Source organism: Schistocerca nitens, chromosome 4 (genome assembly GCF_023898315.1).
Source record: "Schistocerca nitens isolate TAMUIC-IGC-003100 chromosome 4, iqSchNite1.1, whole genome shotgun sequence".
NCBI lineage: Eukaryota > Metazoa > Arthropoda > Insecta > Orthoptera > Acrididae > Schistocerca > Schistocerca nitens.
The window spans coordinates 941,718,179-941,737,511 of NC_064617.1; the positions used below are offsets into that span (position 1 = coordinate 941,718,179).

Sequence of the window (19,333 nt, forward strand, 5' to 3'; positions counted from 1 at the left end):
CCAACACTACAATAGCAAACAACAATGCAAACCAGCCACAGACTGCACACAGCACAGCCAGTTATTTTCATACAGAGCGCTACGTGGCGTTATCAATAAAAAAACCTAAACAGCCTACTTACAAAGTAATTACAAAGACGATAATGCAATTTCTTAATCAATAGCACGCTAGCTGTGTCTGCTTCAAGCCACGCGAAACTGCAAGTAAAGACTATTCACATTTCATAATGCAATATTTTATGACAATGGTCAATCCATGATTCTTATGCCAATTGTGATTGATAAAACAGTAAGCGAAATGTCAAATTCCAACTTTTCCAGTGAATAACAACATAACTTTTATTTTGTTACATCACAACATGGACCTGAACTCGCTAGTCCCGAATCTCATGCCGATTGCATCATATCGCATGCTACAATAGCGAGCGACTTTGTGCCACAAAGGAGATGCTTGCTTTGGGAAGAGACAATGTCTCGTAGGGTCACTGACTTCAGAGGGAGAGTAAGTTACACCCTCCTTTGGCTTTGTGCTGCCACGGGTTGGTAACGGTCAGCTTATCGAATTACGAAGCCCGGAAGCTCGAGGTTTATGCACGGTAAACCGATCAAACTGTATTTATGCAGCCAGTTTATAATCCGGTGAGGCCATCCTCGAGCTGGAGGACACCGCCTGCGGCTAGTGGGCCGATCCGGAGAAATTGATGCCAAAAGTTGGTGTGTGCGGTCGGAGGCGGCGACCTTGGCGGCGGCGGCGGCGGCTGTGGGGACGGCGCTCCACGCTCCGCCCTGCAGACCGCCGCATCCCGAGCCCGCGTCCCGGCGGCGCCGCCCCAGACTATAAAAGGGGCGGTCCGGCTCTGGGACGGCACTCTTCCGCAGCAGCGAGTACTGGGACCGTCTCAGCAGCGCCGCGCTCACATCACATCACACATGGCCAAGCTCCTGGTGAGTCGCACCGCCCTCTGCGCAGCGTCGTCTCTTCCAGCTATGCAGTATCTCTAGCTTGACACCTCAACGTCTCTTTGGATTTTATGTTTCGGCTCCAAAATTTCATCATCAGCACGCCAACAGAATGAGTCTGACCCACTATCACTTTTTACATCCATTAGTATTTATGCATGTTCCATGTAATTCTGCTACTCTACCTATCTTTTACTGATTCACTTACCCACTGCACTCAGAATTTCATATACAATCTTTGCCGCCTCTACAATTTTGTAATTCTACGACCTTTACTGCACCAAGTAAATGCTCTTACTACTCTATCTATCTTGTACCGATTCACTTACCCACTGCACTCACAATTTCATTTACAATCTTTGCCGTCTCTACAATTTTGTAATTCTACGACCTTCACTGTACCAAGTAACTACTCTTGACTACCTCAAAAGGTCTCACTAAAGTCTTCTGATGATGATTGTTGAGAAGCTCTTCACTTTGTACTTTTCATTAATTTTCAACATGTTTCCACGTCTACACTCCTCAAGCCACCTTATGGAGCGTGTGCTACCACTATCTTTTCCCCACTTTGCTGTTCCATTGGGGAATGGCCCGAGGGAAGGATGACTGTCGCTAAAGCTCTGCATGAGCTCTATTTTCTCTATTCTGGCCGCGATCATTTCGTGAGAAGTATCTGGGTGGAAGTAATGTGTTGTCCGACTGTTCTTGGAACGTACGTTCGCGAAATTTCAGCAGTAAGCCTCTCCGCGAGGCACAACGCCTATCTTGCAGTGTCCACCACTGGAGTTTCTTCAGCATCTCGGCAACGCCCTAGCGCCGACTACACGATCACTATGTGATGTCCTTAGTTAGGTTTAAGTAGTTCTAAGTTCTAGGGGACTGATGACCTCAGAAGTTAAGTCCCATAGTGCTCAGAGCCATTTGAACCATTTTTGAACCCAATCACTGACGAAAGGCGCCGCTCTTCTCAGTCTGTCTCTTTACCATTAATCGAATTTGGTAACGCTCCCAGACTGATGAACAATACTCAACAATCGGTCGAACGAGTTTTTGGTAAGGCATCTCTTTCGTGGATGACTTAATTCTCCAAAAGAATCTCAGTATGGCACCTGCTTTCCCCACTATTTGTTTTATGTTGTCGCTTTATGTCGCTCTGCATGGATGCTCCTGGATATTTCACAATAGTTACTGTTTCAAATGGTTCGTCGCCAATAGTGTATTCGAAAAGTAGTAGATCTTGTCGACTATTTACGAGCATTACATTTATAATTTACCTTACATTTACAATTATTTATATTTTTGTCACACCACGCCGGCCGGTGTAGCCGAGCGGTTCTATGCGCTTCAGTCTGGAACCGCGTGACCGCTACGGTCGGAGGTTCGAATCCTGCCTCGGGCATGGATGTGTGTGATGTCCTTAGGTTAGTTAGGTTTAAGTAGTTCTAAGTTCTAGGGGACTGATGACCCCAGGTGTTAAGTCCCATAGTGCCCAGGGCCATTTGAACCGAGTATACTTTTTCAGAAACATCTTCCGCAATTCAATGAAATATTTGATTGAAGGACGACCCAGAGGGGCATAGTTTACAGTTCATCTTCCATTCGAATTCAAAGTCCGTTGCAGACGGAGCGCAACGTCTGACTGGACAGAGACCAGAACTGAAAACCAGTGGAAATACTGTCAAGACGAAAGGAGGGCGATGTGACTTCGCTGGCATTTTGACAACTGCAATACATCGCTATGATGACGTTATGTCCCCTAATGTGAAATCTTTCTTCACTGACGAAAAACCGCGATACCTGATCTATTGACTTCTAGCATTTCTTTCTACTGTACTAACATAGCAATTTAATGCACAGTTACAAAACTTGATTTATTATGTCGTTCGCCCTACGATGTCTCGAATACTGTTGTGTCATACGATACACAGTTGTGGAAGAAGTACCTGACTTTATTTTGCTCAAATTTGCGTCTGTGTAGTCGCCACAATCTTCGTGTATTTATTAATTCAGCAAACTAAGTAGTTTCATTACGAGAAACTTCTTGCTTATTTCATTCTGAGATAATAAACTGATGGGTGAACTCCCTCCAAGGTATCAACAGACTCGTCGGAGACTTGTTTATTTTCTAATATAGGCTGTTTCAAATTATCCCGTAGTATTGCGTCTGTGTAGTCGCCACAATCTTCGTGTATTTATTAATTCAGCAAACTAAGTAGTTTCATTACGAGAAACTTCTTGCTTATTTCATTCTGAGATAATAAACTGATGGGTGAACTCCCTCCAAGGTATCAACAGACTCGTCGGAGACTTGTTTATTTTCTAATATAGGCTGTTTCAAATTATCCCGTAGTATTGCGTCTGTGTAGTCGCCACAATCTTCGTGTATTTATTAATTCAGCAAACTAAGTAGTTTCATTACGAGAAACTTCTTGCTTATTTCATTCTGAGATAATAAACTGATGGGTGAACTCCCTCCAAGGTATCAACAGACTCGTCGGAGACTTGTTTATTTTCTAATATAGGCTGTTTCAAATTATCCCGTAGTTTTTAAAATCTGTAACTAAAGTGCAGTAAATAGGGCAAAGTGCATCTACGGGTTAATATTATACCATATTTTCTCCTTTGCATTCACTTTTGTTGCATTCGCCAACTCACACCAAATTACCACTTTCCAGCATAACCTAGACCTCGGGCTGTGCTACAGATCGGGTTTAATTGGGACTCTCTGGCAGATAATACTCAGGTGCAACATTGAAGTAGTTTCACGACCTGAGCTTACATGTTATATATCCATGTACTCTTCGTATTCTATGAAAGATAATTCGGTACAAAAAAACAGTTTCATAGGTTCCTAGCGTTCAACGGCAGATCTAATGACAGAAGAACGTCTTGTAACAACGTGGCTAGTCTAATTCCTTATACGAGATATTACTGGATCGCAAATGAAACCATTTTCTTTCGAGAAGTTTTATTTTCCAAGAAATGGACGTTATCAGTCCCAGTAAGGTGGTGTACTAAATAGCGACAAGGTGCTGTTTATTTGGTGATGCTGACTACTAACTAGCTTCACAACCGGCATACATTGATCTCAGGTTCCTGATGATTGAAACCAAGCTATCTTTGTCGGTTACTGGATACAAGTTTCTTCAAGCTGTATGCACAAACTAGATTCTTCAGCTTTTAAGTTTAAGGTAACCTTGTCAGCAGGCCGAAGGTAGGTTTGAAAACAATATTGCTTTCGTAGGCATTGTCCTAGTGGAAGATGTATGGCATTGCCCTGCTCAGTCCTTTGAACTGATTAGCCCATCCAGTTCTAGGGAGGTCCTACAGTTTAAGATGGCCTCTGAATTACAGTAGCATCCAAATATGTTCTGCGTTTCATATACTCAACTTCTATAATTTATACTAAGAATTTATACTGTCTTGCAGCCCCACTTCAAGATTACCGTTATTTTTTCCGTCACCCTTTGTATAACTTTGAAATTCTGGATGATCCGTTTGTGCTCATGCGCGTAAATCGATCGTTGCAAGTTAGAGGAACCATTTGTACTTTTCTTTATTAAGCTGTATGTGTATTATTCAGCTAAGAAAGATTTTTTGGTGTGGATATCGGGAAAGGATCTTTTTGTGAAAAGGAGATGATAGGGAACTGTTAAGAAGTCCACTATAGCAGACTCATTTGGGGACACTCAAGATATCCGATTCAGCATTCGCCCACATTAATATGGATCATGGATGACTACACCGTAATGTATTTCTTACGCAATCGTGGGCGAAGATCTGAATACATCCTTGCACTCAATACGCGGGTCAAAAACCAGGCAAGGTCGTCTACAGTAGTCGGCGATCCAGTGAAGGACATCTGAACATATATTTAGTTGTTTATCTGTAGGTGGGGCTAAGCTGCACTGCAGACGTGCCAGAGGATCTTTCATGAAATTTATCGCTGCGTGAGTCATGGCCGTCAGCCATGCTGGAACGTATTTTAGATGAGGAATTCGCCCACTGTAAATATTGTACTGACAGATCAGGCAGTCCACTACGGAAAAGTTTCACTATTGTGGCAGTTGTGGAACGCGTTCTTCTACGTGATACAAGACAGTCGGCTGGTATTCGTAAGCATAGTTTAGAAAGTAACAAAAAATATCCAAGTAACAAAAATCATCTGTAGCGCTCGCTGTCACAACATTAAAAGATGCCTAATTTTCTATGGCAGTGCAATACTAATCCTGTTTTAAAGTCTGACAAACTTATTCTTGATAGAGGCAGTCAGTCGGTGAATCAACTGATACTCCTGAATGCAGAAGACAAGACTGTAGTGTTTTTGACAGCCTCAGGTAGTTTATCGAGTTTTCCAAATTGGTTCATGCGAAACAACTTGTTAGGTTTGCTCTATTATTCTTATTTGTATGTGATACTACAGTGGTCGTAGAAAAAACTATGAATTTCTGCAACTGCTGCCAAAGTGTATATCTTTCGTAGGAGTAGTAATTCAACCTGCATACAATAATGAATTCACTTTTAATATTATGTCACAAGAAAAAAATATTTCGCAGTTTAAACTGTAGAGGAAACTGTCCATAGTTGAATTACCTCTGAAGCGTCATAGGTAGAACACGTAAATAAAAATAATAAAGCTTCTGAACATAACTGGGATCGACGAAAGGGCGGTTGAAAATGTTTCTTTCATGAAACAGAGATGTAGGCTTCAATATTTGAGACTTTATGTACTCTCTGTACAGTGCTAATTTTACCCACTTCTACGTTATGAAAAAAAAAAGCTCTTGTGTAAGTTCAGTTTCCAGTAGTACGAATCATGTGCAGACACTTTCCTTGAGTTGCCTTCACAAATGCTGGTCTAATCAACTGACACCAATCGACATGTGACGAGCAAGAAATCTATGATGGATCAAGCTTGCAGTTAACGCAAGGAATGACAAAAGTTTCCCCCTCGTTAGAGTCAGACAGCATGATACAAGATACGGAGTATGGAGAAGGTACGGAACATAATCTTTAGACAGCGTCCATTAGAGACGGATCACAAACTCAGCTGGATAAATGTTGGGAGGGAGTCTGTTTTTGGTGAAGGAATCAATTTACTGAAAACACTGAAAATGTATGTAGTATAAATTCTTTCTTTCTTTCTCACTGGTCATACCGGACTCGAGAGTCCATTACCGCAGCATCGTATTTTCTGCATCTGTCCCTGTCTTGGGCTATTTCCTTCCATTCACCTTCACTGCCTAGGCTCCTCAAATCAGCCTTCACATTGTCCCCCCATCTACCCTCGGTCTCCCCACAGGTCGTTTTCCCTCTAAGTGCCCTACCAGTACTCTGCGCGCTGCCCTGCCCTCATCCATTCGAGCTACGTGACCCGCCCATCGCAGCCTACGTGATTTAATAATACTGATAATGTCAGGGCTTGAATAGAGTTCGTGAACCTCTTCGTTATGCAGTTTTCGCCACTCTCCGCTAATATCATCCCTTTTTGCTCCGAAAATTTTCCTCAAAATTTTGTTTTCAAATACTCGAAACGGCTTTTCATTTTGCACAGTGAGAGACCAAGTCTCACACCCATACAGCATAACTGGTAGAATAATAGTTTTGTATATTCTAATCTTTAAATTCCTAGACAATATCCGTGATGAAAGTAATCTATTCAGTGAGAAGTAGCACGCATTTCCCGCCCGTAATCTCCTCTTCAGGTTGGGTTCAATCTCATTTATCGAAATGATGTCCACGCCTAGATACTTTTTCAAACTGCATGTCTCCAACTCTTAACATTTCCTGATCTACTGCTGTTGGCATTCTAGTAGTAACCAGGTATTTACTTTTGTCTTCACTTATCCTTAGACCTATATCTTCACTAGCCTTGATTAACGCATTCGCATTTGCGAATGGGATAATCAATTTAATTCGTTCTTTTTGAAAACGTGGACACTTTGTCGTCCTCTGGGCGTACTCTCTAGATAAAGTCGAAAATTGTTTCTGTACTGCGTTTTAATGCTGCTGGTTGAGTGGACTTGACAGAGAAAATGGTAAAAAACAGAAAGGTGTTATTTTTTTTAAAGAACTTGTACTCTGCTTTCCCGTCGATGGGCTCCCACGGAAACCGATGTACTTGAAATACTTGGGTGAAGGTTTAAAAAAAATCGGAAGTAAATAACACAGATTCAATGCTAGAAAGTGGCTAAGCTGCGAACACACTTGTATCTGATTCAAAATTGCCCAAGTGTAGAAAAACCGTCATAGAAATCCAAAGAAGAGGGGTGCGGTGCGGTGGAGGGAGACAGGTGGGTGGAGGGGGTGGGGATCCAGACCTGCAGACAGCCGTGGTTCGCTGGCGCGTGTCGTCGCCCTTGCCGGGCGGAAGACGCTCACGGCCGTCCGGTCGGGGCTATTTCTGCCGCTCCCGCTGTAACGGAGCAGGGCGGCGGCGGCCGCTCGGGTTGCTGGCCGTCTCCCTTCGAGTCCCGGTAGCTCCGAGAAGTCGTAACGCGATTCTGTGGTACGGAAGCGCCTGCGTCTCCGCTTCAAGGTCGCGGCGTCGGCGGCGTTCGAGGCTATCTTGCGGACAGTGGCATTGTCGCCTTATTCGCGTTTTCCCGTTTCTCAGCTAAAGCGTGTTTCTCCAATCTGCCAAAATTTAATTATTTTTAGCTTTCAAAGATGGCACTGAATTTGCAGCTAAGGTTTCGCCTTTGTAATTTTCTCCTATCTTGGGGAGGAGAAACTGTTGCATAATCAAGAACAAACACCAGCGTTTCTTTTTGTACTGCAAACAATTCCTATGTAAGAATCAAAATGGTTCCCTTAAGCACGGAAAGCGTAAACGAATTAGGAAACAATCTGAGCAGGCCTCTTAGATTCGTTGCAGATGATGCTGTCATTTACCGTCTACTAAAGTCATCAGATGATAAAAACCAATTGCAAAATGATTTAGACAAGACATCTGTATGGTGCAAAAAGTGGCATCAGACTCTAAATAATAGTGTAAAGTTGTCCACACAATAACTAAAAGAAATCCGCCAAATTTCGGTTACACGATAAATCACCCAAATCTAACGGCTGTAAATTCAAGTGGATACTTGGGTATTACAGCTACGAATATCTTCAATTGGAACGATCACGTACGTAATGTTGTGGGTAAAGCAAACCAAAGACTGCGACTTATTAGCAGAACACCTAGAAAATACAACAGATCGACTAAAGAGACTGTGTACACCACGCTTGTCCGTCCTATTCTGGAGTATTGCTGTGCGGTGTGGGATCCGCGTCAGAAAGGACTGACGGACATCGCAAAAGTTCAAAGAACGGCAGCTGGTTTTGTACTACCGCGAATAAGGCGAGAGAGCGCAACGGACGTGATGCGTGAATTAGAGTGACAGTCATTAAAACAAGCCGGCCGGAGTGACCGAGTGGTTCTAGGCGCTTCAGTCTGGAACCGCGCGACGGCTACGGTCGCAGGTTCGAATCCTGCCTCGGGCATGGATGTGTGTGACGTGCTTAGGTTAGTTACGTTTAAGTAGTTGTAAGTTCTAGAGGACTGATGACCTCAGAAGTTAAGTCCCATAGTGCTCAGAGCCATTTCAACCATTTGGGCCATTAAAACAAAGGCGGTTTTCGTTACGGCAGAACCTTCACGTAAAATTACAATCACCAACTTTCTCCCGCGAATGCGAAAATATTCTGTTGGTTACCACCTACATAGCGAGAAATGATCATCACGATAAAATAGAAATCAGAGCTCGCATAGAAATATTTAAGAGCTTGTTTTTCCCGCGCGCTGTTAGAGACTGGAACCGTAGAGAAACAGCTTGAAGGTGGTTAGATGAACCCTCTGCCACGCACTCAATGGTGAGCTGCAGGGTAATAAAAAAAAGTTTTGCAATAGAGACGGTCTTATTTCAAGTGAACCCTTCTAGTTGTGATCGTACCAATCTGTCGCAGCCCCTATTGTAGTCGGACGAAAATGGCATGTGATGTATTTAATTACAACAGCGACTAACGACGACGCATCGTCAACCCAGAGACTTGAAACTGATTTGATGTTCAAATCTATTTTATATCCAAACGGTGCATTTCCCGTCTTGAGTTTCTTATCAAAACTTCACATAGTAAGTGCCGTCTACAACGGCTTGAAGCCTGTTATAGAAATGTCGAAACACCTTGTATATACCACATCCAGGCGACGTGACGTCCACTCGTAAAATATCTGTGGTCGTCTTATGCGGCAGTTTACTTGAGTGGAAACATTGTCTCTGCAATACTAAAGCTCCACCCCAGATACTGCTGACACTGGAATTCCGAATCATCGTTTGGTCTCCAGTGTGCCATAACCTATACCTTTTCCAGCGATTATCACTCCAAGTCCAAGGTCGGTTAAATCGCCATGTCCCGTCATGTTCACTACAAACCTGACAGTAACAGACTGCTCACACATGGCGTCTACTTAGCGCCGTAAGCTGCACCCAACATTCGCGCGTCACACGCAGCACATCTCAAAATGGACAACCCTTCCAGTGACCTTTGCACTATGTGTACTAAGGTGATGTCGTTAACAATCGTTTCTAAGTGCGCAGAGACTCGCAGGTGAATCAGATTTTGGTTCAAAGACGGTCGATAGAGTTTAAACGTAAATAAACGTACTATAACCCGTGTAAAAAGACTAAAAGAACAGCGATAGTAATGTCACAACTTTTAACAATGCACGAGTATCTGTCTGCAGAGACAATGTGGAATGAGCATGTAAATCTTGAAGGCAGATGCCCGATTCAGCACCGTTAGGAATGCGATTGTTTAAAAATATTATTGTGAGTCATCAGTCTTCTGACTGGTTTGATGTGGCACCCAACGAATTCCTCTCCTGTACTAATCTTTTCACCTCATAGTACAAATTGCAACGTGCGCCCTCAATTATTTGTTGGATGTATTCCAAATTCTGTTTCCTTTACAGCTGTTACCTTCTACAACTCCTTCAAGTACCATCGAGGTTAATCCCTGATGTCTTAAGAGATGTCCTGTCATCCAGTCCCTTCTTCTTGTCTGTGTTTTCCGCATATTCCTTTCCTCACTGATTCTGCAGAGAAGCTCCTCATTCCTTACCTTATCAATCCACCTAATCTTCAACAGTCATCTGTAGCAGCACGTCTGTTCCGGTTACCCCACAGTCCATATTTTGTTACTATACAAAGCCGTGCTCAAAACGCACATTCTCAGAAATTTCTTCCTAGAATTAAGGCCTACGTTTGATAATAGTAGACTTTTCTTGGCCAGGAATGCCCTTTTAGCCAGTGCTAGTTTGCTTTTGGTGTTCTCCTTGCTCCTTCCGTCATTGGTTATTTTTCTACCTAGGTAGCAGCGTGCCTTAACTTCGTCTACTTCGGGATCACCAATTCTGATCTTCTCATTTCTGCTACTTCTCATCACTTCCGTCTTTCATATTCGCACTCGTTAGACTGTTCGTCCGTTCAGCAGATCCTGTAATTCTTCTTTACGTACATGGAGGATAGCAATATCATCAGCGAATTTTGTCATTGATCTCCTTTCACCTTAAATTTTTATTCCACTCTTGAACCTTTCTTTTATTTCCGTCATTTCATCTTCGATGTGCAGATTGAACAGTAGGAACAAAAGTCTGCATCCCTGTCTTACACCCTTTTTAATCCGAGCACATGGTTCTTGCTCTTCCAGTCTTATTGTTACCCCCTAATTCTTGTACATATTATACAGGGTGATTCAAAAAGAATACCACAACTTTAGGAATTTAAAACTCTGCAACGACAAAAGGCAGAGCTAAGCACTATCTGTCGGCGAATTAAGGGAGCTATAAAATTTCATTTAGTTGTACATTTGTTCGCCTGAGGCGCTGTTGACTAGGCGTCAGCGTCAGTTGATGCTAAGATGGCGACCGCTCAACAGAAAGCTTTTTGCGTTATTGAGTACGGCAGAAGTGAATCGACGACAGTTGTTCAGCATGCATTTCGAACGAAGTATGGTGTTAAACCTCCTGATAGGTGGTGTATTAAACGTTGGTATAAACAGTTTACAGAGAATGGGTGTTTGTGCAAAGGGAAAAGTTCTGGACGGCCGAGAACGAGTGATAGCTCGTTCCTGCTGATAGCTGCTCGTGATCCTGCTCGTGATAGCTGATCCAAACTGTTATGCCTGATATGCTCGAACAAGAAGCACAACAATTCATATTTCAGCAGGATGGAGCGCCACCACATTGGCACGTATCTGTCCGTAACTACCTGAACGTCAACTACCCGAGGCGATGGATCGGCCGCCAGGCAGCCCGTGACAGAGCACTTCATCACTGGCCTCCAAGAAGCCCTGATCTTACCCCCTGCGATTTTTTCTTATGGGGGTATGTTAAGGATATGGTGTTTCGGCCACCTCTCCCAGCCACCATTGATGATTTGAAACGAGAAATAACAGCAGCTATCCAAACTGTTACGCCTGATATGCTACAGAGAGTGTGGAACGAGTTGGAGTATCGGGTTGATATTGCTCGAGTGTCTGGAGGGGGCCATATTGAACATCTCTGAACTTGTTTTTGAGTGAAAAAAACCTTTTTAAATACTCTTTGTGATGATGTATAACAGAAGGTTATATTATGTTTCTTTCATTAAATACACATTTTTAAAGTTGTGGTATTCTTTTTGAATCACCCTGTATATTACTCGACGTCCACTATAGCGTACCCCTATGTTTCTCAGAATTTCGAACACTTGGACCATTTGACATTCTCGAAAGCTTTTTCCAGGTCGACAAAACCTACGAACATGGCTTGACTTTTGTTCAATTTGGGTTCCATTATCAAGCACACCACAAAACTTTTATCTCAACTGACTCTGGCCGCGGATGACTATACAATTATACAATTCTTGATAGTTTTTCGTGTTACCAAGCGAAGTAATAAAAAGAGACAGAAAAGTTTTTTTTTTTTTTTTTTAAATGGTTCAGAGCACTTTGGGACTTAACAGCTATGGTCATCAGTCCCCTAGAACTTAGAACTACTTAAACCTAACTAACCTAAGGACAGCACACAACACCCAGCCATCACGAGGCAGAGAAAATCCCTGACCCCGCCGGGAATCGAACCCGGGAACCCGGGCGTGGGAAGCGAGAACGCTACCGCACGACCACGAGATGCGGGCTCACAAAAGTTTCCAAGAACAGCGGCGCGGTTCGTTAAGGGATGTGTTTGACTAGCACGAGAATTTCACAGAGACCCTCACAGATTTAATGAAAATACTCAACGCAGCAGGCAGGACTCGTCTTATTTTCTTCACTTTTCTGGCGAACTGACATAAAAATCGCGGGTTTACAGTTACAGTTTCGATAAGTGGTTTGTGTTGAGAAGCCAGAGTCAAACTTTTACCAGTTCACGCCGTACTGATGACTTCTGACGGATAAAATGATGGTTCCTGCACCAAGTAGTTAATCATATTACCCTTAAAACATTTAGTATGTATTGTTTACTGTTGTCTTATAATGTGGACTCGGTATTAGTTACGCTGTTTAACAAAGCGTCGACAGAAGGGTGCAAACTATTTACGTGAGAGAAGGAACATGCTACTGTTGACATGCTGAGCAGGATCTCCAAGGAAACTCTAAAATGGAAGGAAAGCTTTTGGGAACTCACGTTTTCTATGACTTTAAAGCACCCGATTCTGTGTCTAAGTTTGCTAGTTAGGTGATGACTCACCTGTTGATTGTCTGTTTCAGTCAGTTGCCACTATTTGGACTGATAGACGAGAAGTGATGATGTACAGTTTTTAATCGGTATACTGTGTGTCACTCAGCTCACCTCTCTAACCCCTGCTTAGTATCTCACATTACGAGAACATGTGGCAGTATTCGTAGCCAATCAGAGGTGGACCTTCTCTCGGATGCTCCTATGGCGAACACATTACTTGTTGGAACTGAGCTTCACGCTCTCGTTCTTTTGATCCATTCTCATCTAGGGAACGTGGTGGCGCAGTGATTACAACACTGAGCTCGCACTCGAGAGCAGCAGGTTTCCAAGTCACGTGACATTCAAATTTAACTTTTCTGTGGTTTCCCAAAGCAAATGTAGGGTATTTATGGTCATGAGAAAACTGTCGATTTATTGTGACAGTTCAGATTTTATCGGAGTTATTGGTTGGTGGTCCGCTTTCTGGTTTTCAACCGAGCTGATGAGCCTGTTCTTATTCACATTATTTCGAACAGATGTCCACTCAGCGAGTGCAGAAAACAACAAATCTCGCAGTACTTGAAGAGCCGGCCTGAGTGGCCGAGCGGTTCTAGGCGCTACAGTCTGGAACCGCGCGACCGCTACGGTCGCAGGTTCGAATCCTGCCTCGGGCTTGGATGTATATGATGTCCTTAGGTTAGTTAGGTTTAAGTAGTTCTGAGTTCTAGGGGACTCAGAAGTTGAGTCCCATAGTGCTCAGAGCCATTTGAACCATTTCAAGCACATGAAGAAGACCTCTGGGTCAGTTGTAGAAATGGTGGGCGTAAAGATGGCATAAACAGCTCGGCTGAACATCAGAAACCATATCATTACCCGATTTCTTTCCGCATCCTTGCCCAATCTGAGCTTCACTAATGATCTTATCATCGACTGTATCTAAATCCTAGCCACCTTTCTACGTCACATGTGCAACAACGCACTGACCGGTCGACAAAGTTACACACTGAACAAACTAAATTGAAGAATGCTACCGTTTCAGCACAATCCTCCGAACACTGTCCGACTGTAAGACAGTGTTTACCTGCTTTTTTAAAAACAATCTTTATTTCCAAATCTTAATAATTATACAATTTTAACCCACTACCTTATATGATTATTGGGTCCAGATGATGATACAATGGTTACAATTGCAGCTAAATCCTAAGTTATATTTAAGTAACTAGGTAGTAAAGCGAGCTACAGGATAACTGCAATGGGCAAAGTTAGTTGATTTTGATTGTACGTGAATTACTTAATTAACCTATCTATTAACTAGTTACTAATGCCTGCAGCGTTACATATGTGTCAGTCAAATGTATAAACGTACTTACAGAGCCTTGCTCATTGATCTAAACCCAATGAGCGTGCCCCTGACACTGGGCAGGCCAAGATGTTAGTCGCTGCAGGTTCCTAGAAATAGTACCTAATCTAAGTCCTACAACTAATCGTATCCTAAAGTCAAGTTCGGTGCTTGTCCATGATCGGTAATGTTGCACCCCACTCCCCCTAAGTCCCGAACGCGGCGGATTTCCAGACTGTTTTGTGTAAAAGTTTCGCCTCGAGTTGTGCAGTTGATACGTGTGTTTCTTTTTCTCCGGTCACAGGTTGTACTCAGCGCCCTGGTGGCGGTGGCGGTGGCGAGGCCGGGCTTCCTGCACGGCGCCCTGCCCTACTCGGCCATCCACGCACCTATCGCTTACGCCGCGGCGCCCGTCGCGCTGACGTCGCAGTACCACGCGCAGGACGAGCTGGGCCAGTACAGCTACGGATACCACGGCGGCCTCTCCGCCAAGTCGGAGGCGCGCGCCTTCGACGGCTCCGTCGCCGGCGGCTACTCGTACGTGGACGAGAAGGGCGAGCTGCAGAGCGTGCGCTACACGGCCGACGCCGTCAACGGCTTCCGCGTCGCCGCCTCCAACCTGCCAGTGGCCCCCGCCGCCCCCGAGGCCCCCGCCCTCGAGGCCCCCAAGCCCGTCGAAGACACCCCGGAGGTGGCCGAGGCTAAGGCCGCCCACGCCGCCGCCGTGGCCGACGCCGCCGCGCGCGCCGCCGCCGCCCCCGAGGAGCCCGAGCCCGCCCCCGTGGCCGTGCCCGCCGCCTCCGCCATCATCCCCGCCGCGCCGGCCGCCACCGTCGCCTACTCCGCCCCCGCCGTGGTGGCCGTGAACCCGGCCAAGTCGTTCGCCTACTCGACGGTGGCGGCCGCCCCCATCGGCCACCTGGCGCCCATCAGCTACGGCTACCACGCCGTGGCCGCCGCCCCCGCCATCAGCTACTCCGTGGGCGCCGCCGCCCCCGTCGCCATCGCCGCCGCCCCCGCTGAGGCCAACATCGTCATCAACGACAAGGGCGTGCCCGAGTACACCCCCGAGGTGGCCGCCGCGCGCGCCGCCGACGCCATCGCCCACCTGCAGGCCAAGGCCCGCATCTTCGGCTGAACCCCCACCACCGCCACTCTGCTGCTAGTCCCGCGATCGCCACGGCTCACCATACCTACAACGGACCAGGCATCATAATACTCCTGGCGACATTCTAGCCGCCGACTTCCTCTGTACAAAGTTAGGCAGATTAAATTTATTTTCGCAAACACAATTACAGTTTCGTTATTTCTCCAGTGATCCTTCCTTATGACTTAAGTGTTTCTACAGGGTTATTCGTATGTAAACTACTGGCCATTAAAATTGCTACACCAAGACGAAATGCAGATGATAAACACGTATACTAAAACTGACATGTGGTTACATTTTCACGCAATTTGGGTGCGTAGATCCTGAGAAATCAGTGCCCAGAACAACCACCTCTGGCCATAATAACGGGCTTGATACGCGTGGGCATTGACTTAAACAGAGCTTGGATGGCATGTACAGGTACAGCTGCCTATGCAGCTACAACACGATACCACCGTTCATCAAGAGTAGTGACTGGCGTATTGTGACGAGCCAGTTGCTCGGCCACCATTGACAAGACGTTTTCAATTGGTGAGAGATCTGGCCAGGGCAGCAGTCGAACACTTTCTGTAGCCAGAAAGGCTCGTACAGGACCTGCAACATGCGGTCGTGCATTACCCTGCTGAAATGTAGGGTTTCGCAGGGATCGAATGAAGGGTAGAGCCAGGGCTCGTAACACATCTGAAATGTAACGTCCGCTGTTCAAAGTGCCGTCAATGCGAACAAGAGGTGACCGAGACGTGTAACCAATGGCACCCCATACCATCACGTCGGGTGATACGCCAGTATGGCGGTGACGAATACACGCTTCCAATGTGCGTTCATCGCGATGTCGCCAAACACGGATGCGACCATCATGATGCTGTAAACAGAACCTGGATTCATCCGAAAAAACGACGTTTTGCCATTCTAGCACCCAATTTCACCTTTGAGTACACCATCGCAGATGCTCCTGTCTGTGATGCAGCGTCGAGGGTAACCGCAGCCATGGTCTCCGAGCTGATAGTCCATGCTGCTGCAAATGTCGTCGAACTGTTCGTGCAGATGATTGTTGTCTTGCAAACGTCCCCATTTGTTGACTCAGGGATCGAGACGTGGCTGCACGATCCGTTACAGCCATGCGGATAAGATGCCTGTCATGTCGACTGCTGGTGATACGAGGCCGTTGGGATCCAGCACAGCGTTCCATATTACCCTCCACCGATTCCATATTCTGCTAACAGTCATTGGATCTCGACCAACGCGAGCAGCAGTGTCGCGATACGATAAACCGCAATCGCGACAGGCTACAATCCGACCTTTATCAAAGTCGGAAACGTGATGGTACGCATTTCTGCTCCTTACACGTGGCATCACAACAACGTTTCACCAGGCAACGCCGGTCAACTGCTGTTTGTGTATGAGAACTCGGTTGGAAACTTTCCTCATGTCAGCACGTTGCAGGTGTCGCCACCGGCGCCAACCTTTTGTGAATGCTCTGAAAAGCTAATCATTTGCATATCACAGCATCTTCTTCCCGTCGGTTAAATTTCGCGTCTGTAGCACGTCATCTTCGTGGTGTAGCAGTTTTAATGGCCAGTAGTGTACCTCCAGAGTTTCAGAAGATAACCTCGCGACAACTACAAGACATAAAAATGAGAGACATAGGAGGGGTATCCAGGAACTCCCTATTGGTCGCGAAATGGAAACCACAGTGAAAATCCGATGAAGCTTGGTACGGATGCATTGCGCTGTGTCTCTAGTATGCTCTCGAACGCGTCACTCCCTCTTTACAGTTCTGAGCGCACAGTGACCCCGTAAAGATATTGTCTCCCGTTAAGTATGGGTGTCTGCCAGGAGATTTTCGTTGACTTCATGCATCTTCATCTGCATGAGTCATCTGCAGTTCGCAATTAACTGCCTTAGCAGAGGGTTCATGGAACCACCGTCGCCGGCCCCTGTGGCCGAGAGGTTCTAGGCGCTTCAGTCCGGAACCGCGGGACTATTACGGTCGCAGTTTCGAATCCTGCCTCAGGCATGGCTGTGTGTGATGTTCTTAGGGGACTGATGACCTCAGAAGTTAAGTCCCACAGTGCTCAGACCCATTTGAACCATTTGAACCGCCGTCATGTTATTTCTCTAGTGTTGCACTCTCTCACGCCGTGCGGCAAAAACGAACACATAAATCTTTCTGTCCGAGCTCTGATTTCTCTAACTTTAATACGACGATCGTTTCTCCCTATGTACATAGGCGCCTAGAGAATATTTTCACAATCGGAGGAGAAAGTTGGTAATGGAAATTTCACGAGAAGACCCTGCCGCATAGAAAAACACCTTCATTTTAATGATTGCAATCCAGTTCAAGTATCATGTCCGTGATACTCTCTCACCTATTTTGCGATAGTACAAAAAGTGTTGAGCTTCTTTGATTTCTTTCAATGTCCTCCGTCAGTCCCATCCGATTCGGATCCCACACTGCACTGCAATACACCAGAAGAGGGAGGACAAGAGTGGTGTAAGCAGACTCCTTAGTAGATCTGTTGCACTTTCTAAGTACTCTGCCAATAAATCGTTCTCTTGGTCTACATTATCTATGTGATCGTTCCGATTTCAAATATTCGTAATTGTATTCCCAACGTATTTACAGCGTTTAGATTTTTGTAATTTATTGTGTAACCGACATTCACCATATTTACTGTAGTATTCATTTGCATGACTTCTCACATTTCATTATTTAGAATTCAAAACTCAAATGGCTCTAAGCACTATGGGACTGAACATCTGAGGTCATCAGTTCCCTAGATTTAGAACAACTTGAACCTAACTAACCTAAGGACATCACACACATCCATGCCCGAGGCAGAATTCCAACCTGCGACCGTAGCAGCAGCGCGGTTCCGGACTGAAGCACCTAGAACCGCTCGGCCACAGAGGCCGGCCTTATGTAGAATCAGCTGTCGCTTTTAGCACCGTACATACATGTTGTCTAAATCGTTTTTCGATTGGATTTGATCATCTGACGACTTTACAAGACGATAAATTACAGCATCATCTGCAAACAGTTGAAGGGCTGCTCAGATTGTCACCTATGGTACGTAGAGTAGGAACACCACAGCGCCTATAACACTTTCTTGGCGAAAACCAGATATTATTTCTGTTTTACGCGATGACTTTTCGTCATTTACTACGAATCGTGACTCTTCTGACAGGAACTCACGAATCCAGTCGCACAAATGAAGCTATACTCTATAGGTACCCAATTTGTTTACAACATGTTTGTGAGGATCGGTGACGAAAGCCCTCTAGAAATCTCAAAATATGGAAGCTATTTGATGTATCCTGCCGATAGCATTCATTACTTCTCAAGAATAAATGCACAGTTGCATTTAGGAACAATATTTTCAGAATCCATGTTGACTATTTGTAAATAAATCGTCTTATTCGAAGTAATTAATAATGTCCGCACACAGTATATGTTCCAAAATCCCACTGCTAATCGACAACAATGCAGTGGAACCACACATACTGTAACTGTCATGAGCTTCCTTCTTCATGGCAGTTATCAGCTTTCCTCTGCAGGGGAAATTTTAACGTCCCTACAATGTTTTCAATGGGAAGTGTTTGATTACCCACCATAAGCCCCAGACATGGCTATGAAGGCAACATTTTAGCACAGATAACGGTGGGCTGCGTAGAGCATTGGTACAAAGCAGTGGCTGCTGCCTTCTCTGACGAGGGTATGGGAATGTTGGTACAACGCTATGACGAATAGCTTAGGCCGTGTCCTGCATAAGCGACAGAAGCGAGCGACAGCGAGCGACTTCTGGATTCGCGACACTCCAGCGACAAGCAGCGGCATCCGGCGAAAAGCTTGGGTGTCTTGCGTGCGAACGACCATGTTGCACTACAAGATGGCTGCTTAGAGAGGACCAGCTGTTTCTATAAAACGGCGTCCTTAACCTGTAGAGTAAGGCTACAAAATTAGGTTTACTTAAGAAAATAAAGCGAAAAGGAATGCTGTGCATGAAATTTACAGAGGGAGGTATCTCTACGGAGAATTTCATAAATATCATCAACTACGAAGATCACTAGACAAATTCTTCGAATACATGCGAATGAGCGGAGGAGCATTCTACTATCTCATCAATAAATTAAAGTCGAATGTTTTCTATATGATCAAGAACTTTTAACAGCCAATAAATGTAGAGGAATGACTGACTGTCCT

General features: G+C 45.1%; 1 protein-coding gene across 1 annotated transcript; it reads left to right on the forward strand.

Annotated features, from left to right (window-relative positions):
• The first annotated feature begins 808 nt into the window (after positions 1–808).
• On the forward strand, positions 809–15,274 carry LOC126253579 (cuticle protein 19.8-like). The gene is made up of 2 exons (XM_049955005.1): positions 809–945; positions 14,287–15,274. The coding sequence occupies exons 1-2, from the start codon at positions 931–933 to the stop codon at positions 15,118–15,120; spliced, it is 849 nt and encodes a 282-aa protein (XP_049810962.1). The 5' UTR covers positions 809–930; the 3' UTR covers positions 15,121–15,274.
• Positions 15,275–19,333: the final 4,059 nt, after the last annotated feature.